General features: G+C 41.9%; 1 protein-coding gene across 1 annotated transcript in view; it reads right to left on the bottom strand.

Annotated features, from left to right (window-relative positions):
* The window catches only part of HERC6 (HECT and RLD domain containing E3 ubiquitin protein ligase family member 6), a 60,484-nt gene extending 37,266 nt beyond the window's left edge, over positions 1–23,218 (bottom strand). The window contains exons 1-8 of the mRNA XM_080830772.1: positions 22,906–23,218; positions 20,488–20,647; positions 16,382–16,458; positions 13,729–13,956; positions 12,306–12,403; positions 10,836–10,963; positions 9,682–9,812; positions 8,352–8,419 (exon numbers count right to left, since the gene is read on the bottom strand). Of these exons, the coding sequence (XP_080686898.1) occupies positions 8,352–8,419; positions 9,682–9,812; positions 10,836–10,963; positions 12,306–12,403; positions 13,729–13,956; positions 16,382–16,458; positions 20,488–20,647; positions 22,906–23,104 (1,089 nt within the window). The 5' untranslated portion in view covers positions 23,105–23,218. The remainder of the gene's footprint in view (positions 1–8,351; positions 8,420–9,681; positions 9,813–10,835; positions 10,964–12,305; positions 12,404–13,728; positions 13,957–16,381; positions 16,459–20,487; positions 20,648–22,905) is intronic.
* Between the last annotated feature and the right edge of the window lie 270 nt (positions 23,219–23,488).

Below are 23,488 nucleotides of genomic sequence, written 5' to 3'. Positions count from 1 at the left end.
TAAGAGGCCGCCCGGGCAGGTCGGTTTGATTCTCGATACTGGTGCAAAATAAAGCTTTGCTTGACCTTCGATTTGTATCAGTCTCGCTCCTTTGAACACGGACCGTAACACCATAAAAAGAGATTCTGATACATGCTGAAACATGGATGAACTTTGAAGACATTATGCTAAGTGAAATAAGCCAGATACAAAAGGACAAATAGGGGGCGCCTGGGTGGCTCAGTGGATTAAAGCCTCTGCCTTCAGCTCAGGTCATGATCTCAGGGTCCTGGGATTGAGCCCTGCATCGGGCTCTCTGCTCAGCGGGGAGCCTGCTTCCCCCTCTATCTCTCTCTGCCTGCCTCTCTGCCTACTTGTGATCTCTGTCAAATAAATAAATAAAATCTTAAAAAAAAAAAAAAAGGACAAATAGTGTATGATGCCACTTTTATGAAATTGGCAACTTCATAGAAAGTAGATTAGAGATTACCCAGGGCTTGGGGCAGGGAGAGGGGTTGTCATAAATAGAGACTTATTATTTAATGGTTACAGAGTTTCTGTATGGAGTGATAAAAAAAATTTTTGGAAAAAAAAAGTTTTGGAGATGGATAGTGGTGATGACTGCACAATATTGTGAATGCAATTAATGCCACAAAATTGTATGTATGTATATATCATAAAATTTTCTATTTTAACTACTCTTAAGTATACAATATATTTTATTAAGTATACTATATATATTTTATCGTGGTTAAAAATATTTATATAGATTAACCACAATAAAAAAAAATGAGATAATAATACCTACCTCTCCGGGCTCCCTGTTAAGATTAAATGATATTAGGTATACAAAGCCTTTGGATTATAGTTGGTATTCCTTTTTTTTTAAAGATTTTATTTATTTGAGAGAGAGAGTGGGCATGAGTGGAGGTGGGGGGGGTGAAGAGGTGGGGGAAGAGGGTGGAGCAGAGGGAAAGGGAGAAGCAGACACCCCACTGAGCAGGGACTCCAGGATCATGACCTCAGCCAAAGGCAGACACTTAACCAACTGAGCCACCCAGGTGCCCCTATAGTTGGTATTCAGTAAATACTGGTTTCTTTCTCCCCTCTAATCACCCATAGATTTTTACTTTTAAATCAGTGGTTTTCAAACTTCGGCATGCAACAGAATTACCTGGTGATTTTGCTAAAGCATAGACTGCTGAGCCCATCCCCACACTTTCTCATTTAGGGGTGGAGCTCAAGAATTCGCATCTAGGGTCACCTGGGTGGCTCAGTCGGTTAAGTGGCTGCCTTCAGCTCAGGTCATGGTCTCAGGATCCTGGGATCGAGCCCCATGTTGGGCTCCCTGCTTGGCAGGAGCCTGTATCTTCCTTTCCCTCTGCCTGCTGCTCTCCCTGCTTGTGCTTTCTCTCTGTGTCAAATAAATTAATTAATAAATCTTTAAAAAAAAAAAAAAGAATTTACATCTAGCAAATTCCCATGTGATGCTGCTGCTCTGGTGTAGGGCCCACACGTTGAGAACCATGGTTCTATACAATACTTGAATGGAAATGGCTCGGTAAGAGGTATCTGAAATCACTATATGGAAAGAAAAACCTGTGTTTTAATATAGTCTTCCAAAGGAATTAGTGCTCTGCTCCATGTTATACCTCTGCCTCCAATGAACTTGTAATAAATCAGGAAAATTTTTTTTTTTTTTTAGTAATTTCTATCTACGCCCAGCATGGGGCTTGAACTCAAGACCCTGAGATCAAGAGTCACATACTCTACAAACTGAGCTAGCCAGCCATTCCATGAGTCATAAAACTCTCCACTGTTTTTATTTAATGCTAAAATAAAAACTTCCAGAAAAAGATGTGTAACCGTGACTTCTGAAGTTCCTTTCAGCTTCCTGATCTGAGCCCTCGTGTTCCCTCTAGCTCAATCACAAGAAAGCTTTTATTCTCCCCACATGGCTGGAAACTTAGGACAATGAGGTGCTCCCTATTGGCACTTATATACCATTTCTTCTACTCTTCAAAATCCCAGCTCCTCTGAAGTAATCATCTCCCAATATCCTTGTCACTACCCTTCAACACTGAAAACTTTAGTACCTTGCTGTCTCCCTTGGCACTGCCATGCTTGTTGTCATCCTTCCTGAAATTCTTGGCAACTACAGAACTAATAAACATGATTTATTTCCCACCAGATCACTCAAGTCTTGATCTCATCTCCATACTTCTCCTCTGTTCCACCTCAACTATCCATGTCCTGGACCAGGGTTTCAAGATGGATGTTATTGACATTTTGGGTCAGATAATTATTTGTTGTGGGGCTCTTATGCATTATAGGATGTTTAGCAGCTGCCCTGGCCTCTGCCCACAGATGCTGGTGGCAGCCACCCCGACACACCTGCCTCTTTACAGTTACTACAACCTAAAATGTCTCCAGGAGTTGCCAAATGTTTCCCGAGCAAAATCATTCCTAGTTGAAAACCACTGCCCTAGATCTAGGTAATACCCTATGCTTTATAATCATCATTAACTGTTTCACCTTCTAAAATCTCTATTAGAAACATTCTCAGGGGTGCTTGGGTGGCCTTCAGCTCAGGTCATGATCTCAGGGTCCTGGGATCGAGCCCATCATTGGCGGGTTGGGAGTGGGGGTGGGGGGGTCCCTGCTCAGTGGGGAGTCCGCTTTGCCCTCTCCCACCCCCATTGATACTCTTTCTCACCTCCCCGCCACCAAATAAATAAATAAAATCTTAAAAAAAAAAAAGAAAAGAAACATTCTTTTCTTTGGTCATGAGATACCTTTTCTGATTCTCTTAAAACTCCCAATCTAACATTCTTCAGTGCTGGAATGAATTAAGACTTTTGGGGGCTGTTGGAACAGAATGAATGTATTCTGCATGCAAGAAGGACATGAATATTTTGGGGGGGGAGAATGTTATGGACTGAATGTGTTCCCCCCAAATTCATATGTTGAAATTCTAAACCCAGTGCGACGGTATAAAGAGGGCCTTTGGGAGGTGACTAGGTCTCATGAATGGGATTAGTGCCCTGATAAGAGACCCCAGAGAGCTCTCTTGCCCCTTCCGCCATGTGAAGACACAGCAAGAAGACAGCCGTCTGTAAGTAAGGAAGCATGTTCTTACCAAACACTGACTATGCTGGCCTCTCCATCCTGGACTTCCCAGACTCCAGCACTATGAGAAGTACATTTCTGCTGTTCAGAAGCCTCTTAGTCTATAGTGTTTTGTTAGCAGGCAGAGCAGACTAAGACCCTTACTTTAGAGCGGAACCCACTCCAACATTCTTCAAGGCCATTAGGACCACCAATCCAGTGACCCTACTGTTTGTTCATTATTCATCACCTCCTCATTCTTACCCAGCTTAGAGTCCATGGTCAGCACTATAATAAGTCCCTTGCAAATACTTCCTACTCTCTCACTGTCCTATTGCACTTACCTAACAAAATTCCATCTGTGGTTAAAAGCAAGTCTGGATTACTCCAAATTTGAACACAAGCAAAACTGAAGCTAATCCATTCACTGGAGAGATTCACCCGACGGTGCTGACTGATTTGACTTGCAGTCCTGCTATCACAAATGGGCACCCAAAACTATTTAGTAATTTCCCACAACATTTGCTTCTCACTCTCTGAGACAACTACCGTACACCTTCCTTTTATTCCCAAACCTGTTAACACTCCTCCTGTCTCACTCACTCCCAGATGAGAGCCTTACCCTCTTTGTCACTGTGAAAACTGAAGCCATCAGGCACATTTCCACCATCGCCTCACCCTCATTTCCACTGTTCCTTATTAGAACAAAATAAATATTTCTGCTTAAGCCCCTACATTCTACACAGATGTGATCCCACCTCTCCTTTCCTCTCCTATTGTGGGACATTGCTTCTGCAAATATTCATTCTTTCTCATGTACCACCATTCCCTCCACCTGAACAGGATCATTCTCAAAAATCATCTAATTTTACTTGACCTCTCAGCAGTATGTGACAGGATTAGCCACTTCCTCCTTCTGGAAATACATTCTTCTCTTAACTTGATGAGCCTCCCTCTCCTGGTTTTCCCCTACCTCAGAAACTGGCCCTTCTCAATTTCTCTTCTGGCACCTCTTCACTGCTGGGCCTCTAAATGGAGAAGCCTTTCAGGACTGGATTCTGTCCCCCTTCCCTGCTTATTTTACACTCTCTCTCTCTCAGTGATCTTTCATCCAGACCCTGGCTTTAAAAACTGTCTGTACTTGGATGACTACCATGTCTATATTCCAGTGCTGACATCCTCCCTGAGCTCTAGATTAGGACATGCAGCTAAGGCTCCAGATCCCTTCCCCAAGGACTACTCACACTGATCCCATCTCACCTACTTGCCTCCATCTCATATAACTCTTCACCTTTTCCGGCTATGTTCTGCCCTTCTGGCCCTCTCTCAGTCCCTCACACATGCTAAACTTATCCTTGCCACAGGGCCTCTCTATGTGTGCTTACCTGAACACTCTTTTTTTTTTTTTTAAGATTTGCTTATTTATTTTAGAGAGAGAGTATGAGCAGGGGAAGGGCAGAGGGAGAGACAGGAGAGAAGCAGACTCCCCACTGAGTGTAGACCCTGTGGAGGGGCTCGATCTCACAACCCTGAGATCATGACCTGAACCAAAATCAACAGTCAGATGCTCAAACAACTGAGCCACCTAGGTGCCCCTGGAACATTCTTTCTTTGGATCTAAGCATGGCTGAGGTCTCTGAGACCTCACTTCCCAGCCTCTGAGATGTCTTCCCTGACTGACATTTCTTTTCTTTTTTTTTAAACATATTCATTTATCTTAGAGAAGGAGAGTGCATGTGAGTGGGGTGAGGGATAGAGGGAGAGAATCTTCAAGCGGATTCCATGCTGAGAGGGGAGCTCAACATGGGGTTTGATCCCATGACCCATGAGATCATGACCTGAGCCAAAACCAAGAGTCAGATGCTTAACCAACTGAACTACTCGGGTGCCTCCCTGACCGACATTTCTAAAGAAGTTCACTCCATCAGTCTCCCATGGCTCACTTTGTTTACTTCAGAAAACTTATCGCTCTTTAATACAGTCTTGTTATTTTGCATTTACATATTTATCACCTGTCCTGTAGAATCCAAATGCCAAGAATGAGACCAGCCTTTTCTGTACTACTCACTTTTATCCCCAGCACCAAGAGCAGAGCCTGAGACACAGGAGGCAACTGCCGACTACACAGCTGTGACAGAGCAACCAAGTACAATCTCCTCACTCTCCCCAGCAGCACAGAAACCTTAGCCTCTGATCACTTTCTGTCCCAGAGAATATGGCAAGAGTCTATATGGATGTCAACTTTAAAACATTCCTGAAAATAGAAAAAAGTATAAATTCGGGGCACCTGGGTGGCTCAGTCAGTTCAGCATCTGACTCTTGATTCCGGCTCAGGTCATGACCTCAGAGTCGTGAGATGGGGCCCCTCCTCAGCTTCCATGCTCAGTGCGGAGTCTGGTTGAGATTCTCTCTCTCCCTCTCCTTCTGCCCCCCTCCCCAACTCATGTGCACTCTATCTCTCTAAGAAAGGAAAGAAGGAAGGAAGGGAGGGAGGGAGGGCAAAGGAGGGAGGGAAGGAGGAAAAGGGAGGAAGAAAGAAAGAAAGAAAAGTACAAATTAGGAAGTTAACTATGTACTGGCAGACCTCGGAGATATTGAGGGTCTGGTTCCAAACCACCACAATAAAGCGAGTATTGCAATGAAGTAAGTCAAATGAATTTTTTGGTTTCCTGGTGCATATAAAAGTCATGTTTACACAATACCATAGTCTATCACGTGTGCAATAGCATCATCTGTAAACAATGTGTGTACCTTGATTCTAAAAATACTTTATTGCTAAAAACTGCTAGTCTAAGCTCTCAGTGAGTCTGAGAGTCTGAGTGTTTCTGCTGATGACAGTTGTAATCTTGTCTTGAGGATGCTGGTCAGGGTTAGGGTTGCTGAAGGCTGGGGTGGCTCTGGCAATTTCTTAAAATAAGACAACATTTAAATTTGCCACATCAATGGACACTTCCTTTCACAATCTCTCTGTATCATGCAACGCTGTTTGAAAGTACTTTACCCACAGCAGAACTTCTTTCGAAACTGGAGTCAGTGCTCTCCAACTCTGCTGCTGCTCTGTAAATGAAGTTTATACAATATTCTCGGTCCTTTATTGTCATTTCAACAGTCTTCATAGTACCTTCGCAGGTAGATTCCATCTCAAGAAGGTACTTTCTTTGTTCACCCATAAGAAGCAACCCCTCATCCATTCAAGTTTTATCATGAGATTGCAGCAATCCAGTCACATCTTCAGGCTCCACTTCTCATTCTAGTTCTCTTAAAATTTCTGCCACATCTGCAGTTATTTCCTCCATGGAGGTCTTGAACTCCTCAAAATCGTCTATGAGGCTGGAATCAACTTTTCCAAACTCCTGTTCATGTTGACACTTTAACCTCTTCCCATGGGTCACAGATGTTCTTAATAATGGCATCTAGAATGGTGAATCCTTCCCAGAAGGTTTTCAACTGACTTAGCCCAGAGCCATTAGAGGAATGATTATTTATGGCATCTATAGCCTTAGGAAATGTATTTCTTAAATACTAAAACTTGCAAGTCAAAATGACTCCTAGATCAATGGGCTGCAGAATGGACATTGCATTAACAGGCATGAAAGCAACACTCATCTTGTTATACATCTCCATCAGAGCTCTTGGGTGACCAGCTGCATGGTCAACGAACAATAACATTTTGAATGGAAACTTTTTTTTAAGCAGATCTCAGCAGGGGGCTTAAAATATTCTGTAAACCATGTTATAAACAGGTACTGTCATCCAGGCTTCTTTTTACATTTACAGAGCACAAGCAGAGCAGATATAGCATAATTCTTAAGGACTCTAGGATTTTCAGGATGGTAAGTGGACACTGGCTTCAGCTTAAAGTCAGCTGCTTTAGCCCCTAACAAGATAGTCAGACTGTCTATTGAAACACGGAAGCCACGCACTGACTTCTCCTTGCTAGCTATGAAAGTCCTAGATGGCATCTTCTTTCAATAGAAGGCTGTTTCATCTACATTAAAAAGTTCTTGTTTAGGGGGCTCCTGGGTGGCTCAGTGGGTTAAAGCCTGTCTTCGGCTCAGGTCATGATCCCAGGGTCCTGGATCGAGCCCTGCCTGCATCGGGCTCTTTGGTTGGCAGGGAGCCTGCTTCCACCTCTCTCTCTATCTGCCTGCCTCTCTGCCTGTTTGTGATCTCTGCCTGTCAAATAAATGAATAAAATCTTTAAAAAAAAAAAAGTTCTTGTTTAGGGTAGCCACCTTCATTAATAACCTTAGCTACATTTTTTTGTTGTTTTTAAGATTTTATTTAGTAGGTCACCTGGGTGGCTCAGTTGTTAAAGTGTCTGCCTTTGGCTCAGGTCATGATCCCAGAGTCCTGGGATTGAGCCCCACATCCGGCCCCCTGCTCAACGGGAAGCCTGCTTCTCCCTCTCCCACTCCCCCTGCTTGTGTTCTCCCTCTCGCTGTATCTCTCCCTGTCAAATAAAATAAATAAAATCTTTAAAAAATTTATATCTGAGATTTTTATTTATGAGAGAGACAGAGAGGAAGGGAGGGCATGCGAGTGGGGGAAGGGGCAAAGGGAGAGAGAGAATCTCAAGCAAACTCAAAGCTGAGCTCAATCTCACAACCCTGAGATCATGACTGGGGCTGAAACCAAGAGTTGGTTGCTTAACTGACTGAGCCACCCAGGTGTCCCCATCTTAGCTAGATCCTGTGGATAACTTGCTGCAGCTTCTCCATCAGCACTTGCCGCCTCACCTTGCTCTTTGATATTATGGAGATGGCTTCCTTCCTTAACCTCATGAACCAACCTCTGCTAGCTTCCAACTTCTCTTCTGCAGCTTCGTCACCTCTCTCAGACATCACTGAATTTTTTTTAAAAGATTTTATTTATTTATTTGACAAAGAGATATAGAGCACACCAGCAGGGGTAGCTGCAGGCAGAAGGAGAGGGGGAAGCAGGCTCCCCACTGAGCAGGGAGCTCAATGTGGGGCCCAATCCCAGGACCCCAGGACCATGACCTGAGCCGAAGGCAGAGGCTTAACACACTGAGGGATGCCTGGGTGGCTCAGTTGGTTAAGCATCTGCTTTTGGCTCAAGTCATGATCCCAGGGCCCTGGGATCAAGTACTGCATGGGGGGCTCCTTGCTCAACAGGGAGCCTGCCTCTCTCTGCCTGCTGCCCCCTGGCTTATGCGCCCCTCCACCCCGCCTCTGACAAATAAATAAATAAAAATCTTTTTAAAATATATTTTAAAAAGAAACAGAAAGTATAATAAATACCTGACAAGTTGTCACAAAATTGGCATGTGTTCCAGCAAAAATATGTTTGACTTCAAAATCCACAAGGTCTAAAAGAAAATACAGATCCATGTTTATTGTTTTTAGAAGTAAAAAAATAAATCCTTTGTTACAATCTTAAAACTGCTCTAAAAAAAGCCTTAAAAATTTTTTTTATTAACATACAATGTATTATTTGTTTCAGGAGTACAGGTCTGGGAATCATCAGTCTTACACAATTCACAGCACTCACCATGGCACATACCCTCCCCAATGTCCATCACCCAGCCATCCCATCCCTCCTACCCCCGCCCCTCCAGCAACCCTCAGTTTGTTTCCTGAGACCAAGAGTCTCTTAAGGTTTGTCTCCTTCTCTGGTTTCATCTTGTTTCATTTTTCCTTCCCTTCCCCTACGATCCTCTGTCTTGTTTCTCAAGTTCCTCAAATCAGTGAAATCATATGATAACTGTCCCTCTCTGTTGACTTATTTTGCTTAGCATAATACCCTCTAGTTCCATTCATGTCATTGCAAATGGCAAGATTTCATTTCTAAAAAAACACTCTTAAAAAAAACCCCAATATATTGGGGTGCCTGGGTGGCTCAGTCAGTTAAGCATCTGACTCTTGATTTTAGCTCAGGTCATGTTCTCAGGTCATGCTTAGCATGGAGTCTGCTTGTCCCTCTCCCTCTGCTTCCCCCCCACCCCCGGCCCTGTGCTCTTGTGCATGCTCTCTCTAAAATAAATAAAATCCTTAAAACAAAATCTGATATATTACTCATCTAAATTTACTTATTTATTGGCAATTTATATTCTTCTAGATGAATTTGGACTACAAGCACCATAAAAAGATTAATTTTGATCAGGTTATATGTTGTATATTCTTAAAATTTAATTTTTCATGCACTTGCATAATGAAATCAGGGTGATGTGCTTTAGATGGGGGCTTTTTTGTTTGTTTGTTTGTATTTGATTTTATTTTAAGCAATTTCTACACCCAGCATGGGGCTCAAACTCACAACCCTGAGATCAAGAGTCACATGCTCTACCCACTGAGCCAGCGAGGTACACCTAGAAGAGGTTCGATTAAATATATAAAAGTGTTTCTGATGATCCATCGACTTGGGATCTTTTTGTATTACCCTGATCTTTAGGAAAAAATTACTAAATACTCCAGGAATCACTGCATAAGAAAAGATGCATAGTGTATGGATTAAAAATAACAGTACACAAAGAACCACAGATCTAGGTACTTCTGTGAAAAGAAGGTAAATAATTTTTCTCCTCCAGTGGCATCAATTAAAACAAAATCAAATTAGTAGGACCACTCATACCATCAGCAGAAATCAGGCAGGTAAAGTTTTCTGTCGGAGCCTCCAGATGAGTTGGGCTGCTTTTGCAACATGGTCCACGACCAAAAGACACTACCTTTCTAGTGGTGTAGACATATGCAAGAGTATGGTAACTGCAAGAGACAGAATATAATGAAGATGAAGGGACTCACACTTTTTGAGAAAGACGATGTCTCCTAACACAAAGTAACAGATTTATCTTATACTGAGTACCCAGATAACCTTATCATAATGTCAAGGTGAGAGGGTATCAAATGATGTGACTAAACAAATGGTAGGTGAATATTAACTTATTACTAACCTTAAAGATAGAATATTATTGATGGGTCTTTACTATAGCTTCTACCATTTCTGTTTTTTTATTTCTTATTTGTCAGAGTGAGAGAGAGCACAAGTCCCTGCTGAGTCAGGGAAACTGATATGGGGCTCAATATATCCCAGGACAATATATCCCAGGCTCAATAGACCCCAGGACACCGGGATCATGACCTGAGCCGAAGGCAGATGGTTAACAACTGAGCCACCCAGGCGCCCCACCACTATTTTTACTTTTAACTTTCCTCCCAACCCCCAGCACCTAGTAAGGTGGTCTATACACAGTAGACTTCCAATAAAGTCTTTTTTTTTTTTTAAAGATTATTTATTTATTTGACAGAGAGAAAAATCACAAGTAGGCAAAAGTAGGCAGAGAGGCAGGCAGATAAAGAGGGAGAAGCAGGCTCCCCGCCGAGCAGCGAGCCTGATGTGGGGCTCAATCCCAGGACCCTGGGATCAGGACCTGAGCCGAAGGCAGAGGCTTAACCCACTGAGCCACCCAGGCACCCCTCCAATAAATTCTTATTAAGCAAATGAAATTCCTAGAATAAATTAGACAAAAATAGAAAACTCAAACTGTATTTGAAAGAAGTAAATTTTCAGAAAGGAAAATGATCTAAAGAAAGAGTAGTCACATATTTTGGGTTTTAAGGTTTGATAACATGGCTGAGGAGTCATTGTTTTTGGATGACTAGCAAAGCTTACTGAACCATAGAGGGAGGGGACCCGAGAGGGGTGCCCTGAGGAATCATTTCTAAGTAACAAAATGTAACACTTTCTACTCACACTAAAAACAAACAAACAAAAAACTAGTCCATTACCTTCCACAATCTATCTGTGAAACTAGGCCATCAATTCCTTCCACAAGCTGAGGCCCTTCCTTCTCAGCAGTAGGGCTGTGTCCCAGCTGTCCATAGCTATTGCCTCCAAATGTGAACACTTTCCCAGTCTGTTTGACAAAAAAGGAATCAGACTAATTTCAGATTTTATTTATTTATTTTTTAAAGGTATTATTTATTTATTTGACAGACAGAGATCACAAGTAGGCAGAGAGGCAGGCAGAGGGAGAGGAGGAAGCAGGCTCCCCACTGAGCAGAGAGCCCGTTTCGGGGCTCAATCCCAAGGCCCTGGGATCATGACCTGAGCTGAAGGCAGAGGCTTTAACCCACTGAGCCACCCAGGCACCTCTAATTTCATATTTTAAAAAGTAACTAAAAACTTGAAGATTAAGTATTATCAAAGAATTGTATGAGAGCACTATGTGAAATATAAGCTCTATATAAAGGGAAGGGGTCTTATATTTATTATTATTTCTAATAGTAAATATAAGTTGCTCCAGCTTTGGGGCCAGAGGTTTCAGAGGTAGAGGCCAGTGATTTAGTTTTAATTTTTATTTATTTATTTATTTAAATTTATTTATTTATTTATTTGACAGACAGAGAGAGAGGGAACACAGCAGAGAGAGCAGCAGAGGGAGAAGCAGACTCCCTGGTGAGCAGGGAGCTTGATGAGGGTCTCCATCCCAGGACCCTGGGATCATGACATGAGCTGAAGGCAGTCGCTGAACAACTGAGCCACCCAGATGCCCCTATTCATTTAGTTTTTATTTATTTATTTATTTATTTATTTATTTATTTATTTTTAGTTTTTAAATAAACATTTCAACCACACAAATAGTTTTCAAGTCTATTCCTTGTGGCTATAGAGAGAATCCATCCCATTGGAATACTATTTGGTCAGTACAAGAAGAGGAGGCAAACATTTACAAAGCAGGCTGGTAATTGTGCCAAGCAAGAAATGGAACAAGGTAGCTTCTAGTCTATAATCTGGGTTCTTGAAAGCTGTAAAAATTAGTTTGTCACCTCTACAATAATTCCATCTGTAGAACTATATTATGAATGAATAACTGCTAAAAGGATTAGCTCCTATATTAATCATTTAAAAAAATTTTTAAGATTTTATTTTTAAGCATTTTCTACACCCAATGTGGGGATCGAATTTACAGCCCCAAGATCAAGAGTCGCATGCTCTACCAATTGAACCATTCAGGTACCCCATTAATCTAATTTAGTGGGTACCTAAAAATATTTCCTAAAGCTGAAATTAGCTTCTGTTATACGATCTTGAAAATGTCATGGTTTACATTTGGTTAATTTCACCTTTTTAGATATTTGTACGTTGAATGGTTACATTGAGATATTGATACACAGATTGCTTTCAATAACAGGACACATACCTTGGGGTAACATTTCTCAGGAATTAAAAAAAAATAGCAAAACCTTTTAGATTACCTGGGTAAGCACGGCAGTGTGCTCATAACCACAGCTGATATAAACCACACCTAGATTCTTCAGCGCACCAACTGCACGAGGCTTGGAGGTTTGCACCACTGAAAGAAAGCAGAATCTCTAGAGGCTAAGACTCGGATTTCATAAGCTGTCACACCTATTAATATTTTTATCATCTTATAATTCATTAACATAATCTTTTAAATGAGTGCTCAGGAGTACTATAGAACAGGGGGAAGGCCCTGCCTTGGAAAAGAAAGAAAACCACTCCTTTAGCATCTATTTCTGAAAACGATGTAATCTTCTGGAAGGCCTCAGCCTATTCTCCTAGAAAGCTAAGTTTTAAGACCTTTATTCCCAATAATATTGCCATTGTGTTATATTTGTTTCTGTCACCTAGTAGGTGTTCTGCAAATATGCAATAATAATTGAGAAAAGAAGAGGACTTACTTCATGTTGACAGAGTCAAACAAAATGAGACTAAGTCCTGGCTGAGTATATATTAACTGAATGTAAAGAACTGAAAAGAGGGACAGGGTTTGTGGGGAAGACTTCCCAGTGAGTTTGTTTAAGGGCTGTCGGTTGTTTGTCCTGCCAGCATCTTCTAATCCAGTGGTTCGCAAGCTTGGCTGCACATTGGCATAACTGGCAGAATCTTTAATAATGACCAATCCCCAGACCTTCTGATTTACTTGGTATGGCGTCTAACTTGGGTGCCGGGATTTTTTAAATGCTCTTACGGGGGAAAAAAAAAAAAATGCTCCTACGGTAGACAAAATAAGGGTCTTCAAAGACGTCCGTGTCCTTTCCCAGAGGTTGTGGCTATGTTAGGTTACACGGCAAAGAGGAGTTAATGAATATGGAATTAAAGTTGTAATCTGTTGACCTTAAAATAAGGAGGTTAGCCTGGATTATCTGGGTGGGCCCAGTGTAATCACCAGGGTCCTTTATCTGACGAAGAGGGAATGCAGAAAAATCACCGTGAGAGTAATGTGACCTGGGGAAGATTTCAACAGCCATTGCTGGCTTTGAAAAATGGGGGCTATGAGTCAAGGAATGGAGATGGACTCTAGAACGGGGAAAAGATGAGAAAATGGTGCAACACCCATACACATCCCCTACCCGGCTGCCCCGAAGCCTCCAGAAAGGAACTGAGCCCTGCTGACACCTTGATTTTAGCCCTGTGAGACCTGAATCAAACTTTTGACCACCAGAACTGTAAGATAATACATTTGTGTTGTTTGAAACCACAAGTTTGTGGTAATACATTACAGTGGCCATCAAAAATCAAGATGGCTCCCCAGGGGATTCTCATGTATCACAAAGTTTGGGAATCACTGCTCTCATCCTTGAGAGTCCCCTTTGCGGAGCTGGTCCTACAACTGGAAAGAAAGACTGATTTACCACAGGAAGACTATCTCGTTACCTGGGACGTGGTTCTTGCACAGGGCCAGCTGCCCTTCACTGTTGCTTCCCCAGCCAAACGAAGCCCCCGAGAGAGACAGGGCGAAGCTGTGCGCCCCACCTGCAGCCACCTGAGCCAAGGGGATGCCCTCCAGGGACCGCACCCTCTGCGGGCTGCCTTGGGAAGGGCACTCCTTCCCCAGGCCCAGCTGCCCGTGGCTGTTACTTCCCCAGGAAAACAGCTGGCCATCTACAAAGAGAAAGCAGAGAAATTGAGAATGGCCAACACTGGAATGCCAAATTCAAGTAGAAACTGCCACCCTCATTCTACAAGTCTTTAATAACTACAACAGGGATAAAGGAGGTTAGAGTATTCTGACTAAGAGCAAGGAGGATGGTCACAAACACCTTCAAAAGCCCCTTCCAGCAACATCCACTCCTCTTCTCCCTCCGGTTCAGAACAACTCTGTTCCTTCAGCTGCTCAGACCAGAAATCTTGAAATCATCCTCGACTCCCTTCTTGCTTTTACACCCTTCACCCTAGCAAATCCTAAAGTCTCTACCTTTAAAATGTGTCGAAACTGACCACTTCTCACCTCTCCACTGTTAACTACCTTAGCCACCAAGCCACCGTTACATTTCTCCTGGAAGTTTACAACAGCCCCTCACTAGGCTCCCCATGTCCATATTTGTCTGTTTTCCAATGCAGCCAGAGTGCTCCTTTAAAAAAAAAAAAAAAAGTCAGATAGAACCCTTTAAGAATTTGCTATCTTACTCAATAAAAGGCTAATTCTCACCACAGCTCACAAGCCCCGGGTCACCAGTGTTCCCCAGGACACATCTCAGACTTTATCTCTCCCTTGCGCAGACCTTTCCAGAGACCCTGCTGTTCCTGAACATACTGCTGAGTCTGTTGCTACCTCATTGCCTTTGCATCTAGATCATACCTCTGGATCATGGCACTAGCATCATGTCTTCCTCCGTCCCTTCTTTTGGTCTCTGCTCATGGTGTAAGTGATAATCTCCCTAACATCATTTATAAAAGAGAAAGATTCCTTCCCTCCACTCCAGTACCTTCTCCCACCCCCTTACCTGGCCTCACTTTTCTTCCTACCCTTATCGCTGTTATATGACATAATTATTTGTCTATATGTGTAAGGTTCACTTCCCCTACACACCCTCCAGAATATAAGCTCCATGAAAGCAGAGTCTTAGGTGTGTTCACAGCTATATCCTCTTTGCTGGAGACATAGGCACTTAAAAAATACTTGTGGAATGACTCTATGGAAGAAAAAGACCATCAACATTTTATGTTGAATTTGACCAGAGATGGATAACTCACATGAGGTAAAAAAATCAAGATCTTCTAGCTTTGCGCAGTGGCAGTATCGTAGCCAATGAGGTTTATCCGAGGTGTGATTATTGCTAATTGAAAAATCAAGATCTTCTAATGCTTCATTGTTTACTTGGAAAAATGCTAACAAAGCTCAGATTTTTATGTTATTGTATCTAATTTTTCTTTTTTAACTCTTCTGAAGTTATTTCTACCACTGAAAAGCATTCTGGGGCACTTGGTGGTTCAGATGGTTAAACATCGGCCTTTGGCTCAGGTCATGATCCCAGGGTCCTGGAATTGAGCTCAGCGTCAGGCTCTCTGCTCAGCGGGGAGCCTGCTTCCTCCTCTCTCTCTGCCTGCCTCTCTGCCTACTTGTGATCTCTGTCTGTCAAATAAATAAATAAATAATCTTCTTTAAAAAAAAAAAAAGAGGATAGAAGAAAAGTTTTTCTTCTGCAATACTCTCTATTGAAATATTTTTACTGACTCTGGACAAAGGATGGGGATATTAGTAGAAAAACATGTGAAGTCATATGTTGACTTTTCTTTCTTCAATCTAAGTAAAAAAGACAAATAGACCTTAGTCTACCTGAGTTTGCTGGTATATATAACCGTTCAGCATGAAGGGCAATGTTCCGGCTAAAACCACTACTAAATTCTGTGACAGTCAGATCAGGTCATGTAAACAAAGATGACCCTTTATGGCATTTATATGAATTAGGCACTACTTAGAGTATAATATGAACAAAGAGAATAGGGGAAAAAATGAAGAACAATACAGCTTATGAAATCTAAAGAGTTAAAAAACTTCCAGGGGCACCTGGGTGGCTCAGTGGGTTAAGCCACTGTCTTTTGCTCAGGTCATGGTCTCAGGGTCCTGGGATCAAGCCCCAAATCGGGCTCTCTGCTCAGCGGGGAGCCTGCTTCCCCCTCTGTCTCTGCCTGATTCTCTGCCTACTTGTGATCTCTGTCTAATAAATAAATAAAGTCTTAAAAAAAAAAAACCCAAACTTCTAAATGCATTAAAATGAGCCCAGTGCATTAAAAATCAACAGGCATCATTCATATTAAAAAAAAAAAAATTACTTTGTGGGGCATCTGGGTGGCTCAGTCGTTAAGCATTAAGTGTCTGCCTTTGGCTCAGGTCATGATCCCAGAGTCCTGGGATCCAGCCTCCCATCAGGCTCCCTTCTGGGCAGGAAGCCTGCTTCTCCCTCTCCCACTCCCCCTGCTTGTGTTCCCTCTCTCACTGTGTCTCCCTCTCTCAAATAAATAAAATCTTAAAAAAAAATTACTTTGTAATGACACTTAGAAGATCCAAAAGCCTTTTTTTTTTTACCTTCTGATAATGCCAGGGAGTGGTAGTGTCCACAGGAAACTTGTATAATTTTTTTACCAGTCAGAGTTGTTATCTTCCTGTAATAAAAATGATACAAAATTTATTAATCCTTCTTTAGAGTGGCTCACCAAATGAACTACAGATGTTAAAACAATCCCAGGTAAGATATTTGGTTTAGGGAAATAACTTTCTCTTCCTTTCTTTTCTTTTTAAACTGGGCTATTTTAATGTTTTCACAATAGGATAAACGGGTCTCTGGACGACTGCAGGTATGTAAGGCCGTTCGGCAGTATTCAGAAACACCACAGTAATGGATATTTTCCTGATTGGCATGTAATCTTCAGTAATTTTAAGGAGTTAGTTGTCTGAAACAGCTGTCACACCGACAAGTCTGCATTTACGCATCCATCATTTTCAGGATTTTTGGTAATCTGGGCATATTTTCCCCAGAAATAACTTTCTTTTGTTTCTTTCTTTCTTTTTTTTTTTTTTTGTAATACCCTTATTCCAAAGTCCTCAAACTATTTTTAACATGACATCAGCACATATAAAGGTACAGAGCAGGGACTTCTGGGTGGCTCAGCTGGTTAAGTGACTGCCTTCCACTCAGGTCATGATCCTGGAGTCATGGGATAGAGTCCCACATTGAGTCCTGCATTGGGTTCCCTGCTCGGCAGGGAGTCTGCTTTTCTCTCTGACCCTCCCCCTTCTTATGCTCTCTGTCTCTCTGTATCTCTCTCTCTCTCTCTCTCAAATAAATAAATAAAATCTTGAAAAAAAAGGTACAAGCACAATCCAAACAGTTACAATACAGAAGTAATATGTATTAGACTTTTAATGCAGTATATAATGTACTAACTTTCATTCTATACTTATTGGCTTAAAAGAAAAGTTTCTTCATGCACATATGACACAGGGCTTTAGAATTTATAGAACACTGTTATTTATATCACCTGATTTAAGCCCTATGCGATAAAGAAATCATTAGGTTGAATCCTACTAAACTGCCTTTTTTGTGGATCAAAAACATAACTATCCGCAATTTCATATGGTTGAACCTAACAGAACTGTAGAGTTCTGGTTTGGTCTAGGGAATCACATTATATATGTCATATTGTAGAACTAGACTCAAACCTTCATCTTTTCATTCCAAGTTCAATGCTTGTCCCCCAAAGCCACACATTCTCTTATACAATTAAAAACCAGAGAGGTTACAAAAAGTAACTTCCAAGTATTAAAAATCATGCTTTTAAAAATTCTTTTTTTATGGAAAAATATTCCATGCTCATGGATTGGAAGAACAAATATTGTGAAAATGTCTATTCTACCTAAAGCAATCTACACATTTAATGCAATCCCTATCAAAATCCCATCCATTTTTTTTAAAGAAATAGAACAAATAATCCTAAAATTTATATGGAACCGGAAAAGACCTCGAATAGCCAAAGGAATATTGAAAAAGAAAGCCAAAGTCGGTGGCATCACAATTCCAGACTTCAAGCTCTATTACAAAGCTGTCATCATCAAGACAGTATGGTACTGGCACAAAAACAGACATATAGATCAATGGAACAGAATAGAGAGCCCAGAAATAGACCCTCAACTCTATGGTCAACTAATCTTCGACAAAGCAGGAAAGAATATCCAATGGAAAAAAGACAGCCTCTTCAACAAATGGTGCTGGGAAAATTGGACAGCCACATGCAGAAAAATGAAATTGGACTATTTCCTTACACCACACACGAAAATAGACTCAAAGTGGATGAAGGACCTCAATGTGCGAAAGGAATCTATCAAAATCCTTGAGGACAATGCAGGCAGCAACCTCTTTGACCTCAACCGCAGCAACTTCTTCCTAGGAACATCACCAAAGGCAACAGAAGCAAGGGCAAAAATGAACTATTGGGATTTCATCAAGATTAAAAGCTTTTGCACAGCAAAGGAAACAGTAAACAAAACCAAAAGACAACTGACAGAATGGGAGAAGATATTTGCAAACGACATATCAGATAAAGGGCTCGTATCCAAAATCTATAAAGAGCTTATCAAACTCAATACCCAAAGAACAAATAATCCAGTCAAGAAATGGGCAGAGGACATGAACAGACATTTCTGCAAGGAAGACATCCAGATGGCCAACAGACACATGAAAAAATGCTCCACATCACTCGGCATCAGGGAAATACAAATCAAAACCACAATGAGATACCACCTCACACCAGTCAGAATGGCTAAAATTAACAAGTCAAGAAATGACAGATGCTGGCGAGGATGCGGAGAGAGGGGAACCCTCCTACACTGTTGGTGGGAATGCAAGCTGGTGCAACCACTCTGGAAAACAGTGTGGAGGTTCCTCAAAAAACTGAAAATAGAGCTACCCTACGACCCAGCAATTGCACTACTGGGTATATATCCTAAAGATACAAACGTGGTGCTCCGAAGGGGCACGTGCACCCGAATGTTTATAGCAGCAATGTCCACAATAGCCAAACTGTGGAAAGCGCCTAGATGTCCATCAACAGATGAATGGATAAAGAAGATGTGGTATATATACACAATGGAATACTATGCAGCCATCAAAAGACATGAAATCTTGCCATTTGCGACGACGTGGATGGAACTAGAGGGTATCATGCTTAGCGAAATAAGTCAATCGGAGAAATATAACTATCATATGATCTCTTTGATATGAGGAAGGGGAGATGCAAGGTGGGGGGGTTTGGGGGGAGGTAGGAAAAGAAAAAATGAAAAGATGGGATTGGGAGGGAGACAAACCATAAAAGACTCAATCTCAAGAAACAGACTGAGGGTTGCGGGGGGGAAGGGGGACGGGAGAGGGTGGTGGGGAAATGGACATTGGGGAGGGTATGGGCTATGATGAGTGCTGTGAAATGTGTAAACCAGATGATTCACAGACCTGTACCCCTGGGGATAAAAATACATTATATGTTTATTAAAATAAAAAATTAAAAAAAAAAATTCTTTTTTTTTAAGATTTTATTTATTTATTTGACAGACAGAGATCACAAGCAGGCAGAGAGGCAGGCAGAGAGAGAGGAGGAAGCAGGCTCCCTGCTGAGCAGAGAGCCTGATGCGATGCGGGGCTTCATCCCAGAACCCTGGGATCATGACCTGAGCCAAAGGCAGAGGTTTTAACCCATTGAGCCACCCAGGCGCCCCGCTTTTAAAAATTCTTAAACATGTAATTCATGAACACACAATTCAGACTGCTTGTCATATCATTTGTCCTAGAAAGGTGTTTGTGAGGAAATGATTCTCCCTCCATCTTACTACACAAAATATTAGGATCCAGTGGCTTAAGACAGAACAAAAAGGTTATGTTGGGAGGAAAACTCTTCCTCTTCCAGGTTGGATCCAGTCTATAGGGAACGGGGCGGGGGGGGGGGGGGGGGGGGCAATGCAAATTAACTGACAATAGACAGATTAACAGGAGAAAAAAACAAGGCGTATTTACATGTACACAGAGGAGCTCCCAGTAATGGAAAATTTGTGGAATCACTTTAAATATATCAACAGACAAAGAGGGGATTTAGGACTTCAGTAGGAGAGTATGGAAGGTTCCATAGGTTTTTTTAATCTTGATTGGGCAATCTGTCTTCACAGCAACTGAATTCAAAAGAAACTCACTCCAAGCTGTTAATGGCAGCTTTTTTTTTCAAGGAGATCTTGCTTTAGTCAGAAAGGAAGTTCAGATAAGATTTCTTTCTGTATCTTCTATGTAATGCTTTTACTTTAAAATAATATTTATTTTATTTTATTGATATTTTATATATTTTACTTACTTATTTATTTATTTATTTATTTACTGGGAGGGTCCCCACAGTTATTTCCAATACATAAGATGTAGATCAAAGGGTCACAGGTTCTCATTTCAAATGCCCTGCCCTTCTCCTTCATAGGACTTTATTTAAGCAATAATTGGTGTTAGAGGTTTTTTTCTGCCTCATTCTCTCACTATACTATAATCATTGAGGCTAGGGACTGTGTTTGTCATAGTCATCTTTGTACCCTGACATCTTGCATAGTGCCTCGCGCATGAAACTGAAAAATAACAGATGAATGAATGAGTGAATGGAAATACTTACCTAGGTATAAGATTTATTTCCTTAAATTCTCCAATTCCCAGCTGCCCTTCAGAACCAGCCCCCCATGCAAAGACCCTTCCTTTGTAACAGACAGCAAGAGAGTGTTCCTTTCCGCAGCTCACAAGATCAACACGTAGAGTTTTCAATGCCTGGATTGGTTCTTCAGGAACAGAAACAAAACAAACAAAACACCTCAGAAGATTATTAATTTAACAAGACATTTAAGATAACAAGTTTACTTTCTTCAAAAAGAAGGGTCACTCAGATTTCTCATCCTTCCCAATGGACTTTTAAATCAAGACCTGATAATCACACTTAAGGTGTGAAGGAAAAAAGCTCAATGTGTGTTACACTGTGTGGGAATATGTTTCCCATTCAAAAGGATGAGTTTCATGGAGGAGGGGAACTTGTAGGGACTATGATGCTTGGCCTAAGATTTCTCTATGATGATGGTAGCAAAACAAAGGGAGACCAAGAATAGACATCTCTTCCAACTTCCCAGCCCTGAACAGCAAGAAGAGTGAATCCCTTCTCAGGAAGAAGTGAGCAGGGAGCCCTCCCCATGACTGTGAGAGGCAGAATCCAGATGCTTTCACAAAGAAGAATGCAGTAATATGCCCTTAATGGGTCAAAGGTGCCCACAAATGAAAACCTGGTCATTACAGCATGATTCTTACAAGTTAATCTAAACTGCTTTCCCAATGTGTTTATCTCTGAATTATTAGAAGTTTTGAGTTAAATATATCACTACTAGAGAAGTTTTTGCTAATACTTCAGTTTTCTTTTTTTAAACCTTTGTGATCCTTTCCTTTTCAATGATTTATTTTCAAACTATGGGATAATAAGAAATGTCCCAAAGATTCATACACTCATGAAGGTAGAGACTGGTACCACATTCCTGGGGAACAATTAGGCATCAGGTATCATGTTGTCTCTCATCTCCATCTAAAGGGGATCAGGATATGCCACCCCCAAATATACCACTTTGACAGAATGATTATTTTGTGCTGAAGGCAACTGAAAATCAACAGATGCAGGAAGAGTTCTCTGCCCTCCCTGTAGACACCTAAAAGTAGGGCATAAATTTCCCTTGTAAAGGTATCCTTCCTTTCCTATACCAGAAAGAGAAGAGGAACTCTTACTATCAGGAGCTGGCACTAGTCTCCCCCATATATTTCCAGTCACTTCCCCACAACTAATTATCCTTTGAAGTTCAAACTCCCTTTTCTTTGCTAAAATGCAATATAAGTCCTTGAATTTAACCACTTTTGAGTTTTCCTTTTTTTTCTGTGAACTCCTGTGCACATAAAATATTAATAAAACTGTATATTTTTTTCCTTACTCTTTGTCTACTTAGTTTGCAGGCCTTCAGAACAAGAACTAACAGGGTAGAGGAGAAGTTTTTCCTTCCAGACACAATTTTTGGTATTTATTTTAAGTAAGTAGTCATAAATTTTGTCAAATAATGGCAAACACAGTATTATTTCTAGAAGTCCCTAATGAGGAGAAAACCTAATGTCCATCAAAGAAGAAGCATTAACTTGTATTGTCAAAGCCTGGAATGTTTTGCAACAACTTAAAATGTGTTTTCAAAAAATACGTAATAAAAAAGCAATATGTTCGTGATATCATGTTTCGTAAGAGCGCAATTTATAGAGCTGTATAAATACCGCGTATACAAACTACATAATGACATGCTTTTATAAAGTAAATATAGAGGGGCGCCTGGGTGGCTCAGTGGGTTAAAGCCTCTGCCTTCGGCTCAGCTGATGATCCCAGAACCCTGGGATCGAGCCCCACATCAGGCTCTCTGCTCAGCAGGGAGCCTGCTTCCTCCTCTCTCTCTGCCTGCTTCTCTGCTTACTTGTGATCTCTGTCTGTCAAATAAATAAATAAATAAATAAAATCTTTAAAAAAAAAAAAAAAGTAAATATAGAATAGAGCCAAAAAGCAAATACATCAAAATATTATAGTTGTCTTTGGGTAGTGGAATTATAGGGAATTTCTTTCTCTGTGTTTCTATAATAATCAGTAATGGTAAAAATGCTATTATACTTTTTTTTTTTTTTAATTTTAGAAAAAGATGCCCTGGGGTATTTCTGAGAGAGTTAGGGATGCGCCACCCAGAAACCACGTTTGGAAGGTCCCTCTAGTCCAAAGAGACTCGCACTGGCAGGGATTGGTCTAGGAAGGCTCAGTATGAGGGACCACGCTGTCCCGTTAGGTTCCGCTCTCAGTTACGCTTTTAAGACGAACTGGAAACCGAAACAAACTGCGCTTCTGGAAAACGAAACTAACGAAGTTGAGCGCAGGCAGCGTAGAGCATCGTTTGGCCGTATCGTGGGGCCCAGCGTACACGGGGCTCCCAGCACCCCCGTCTACCTGGCCCCCCGCCCCGCACCTTTGTCCCGCACTCACTTGGCTGCTCCTGGCGCTGCACGGCCCTCCGCCCCAGCTGGCCGTGACTGTTGTCCCCGCACGAGTGCACTTCGCCGTTGCTCAGCAGCAGCAGGGAGTGGCGCTCCCCAGAGGCCGCCTGTCGCAGCTCGGCTCCGCCACCGCCGGCCGGCCTCCGGCGCAGAGGTCCTGGCCGGTTGGTGCCCCAGCAGAGGTACATCGCTCCCGCGCCGCGTCTACGCTCTCAGAGGCTAGTGACAGCTGAGTGCTGGTTTGCGGAAACCGGAAAGCCAGGTGGACCGGCCGTACTTAACCTAAAGGCCAACTCCCCACCACAACGCCCCCGCCCTGGCACCCTTAGTCATCCTGACGTCCCGGCCAATGGCTTTTGGAGCTCAAACGTGAGCACCCAGTGCTGAGGAGCGCTGAGGGATTCCAGAGGAAGACTCCTTCGTTCACTTACGTACTAGCTAAGCAGCTCATGACCTGTGTGACTTTGGGCCAGGTACCTAACAAAGCTGTGCCTCAACTACCACATCGATGACACGTGGACAGTAAATCTAACCTTAGGGTAATTCAACAGGTAATGCTAGAATAATGCTTG

This window comes from Martes martes, assembly GCF_963455335.1.
Source record: "Martes martes genome assembly, chromosome: 2".
In the NCBI taxonomy this organism is placed as follows: Eukaryota; Metazoa; Chordata; class Mammalia; order Carnivora; family Mustelidae; genus Martes; species Martes martes.
Note: the sequence above shows the minus strand (reverse complement) of the source record. Positions and strands in the feature narration are given on the sequence as shown.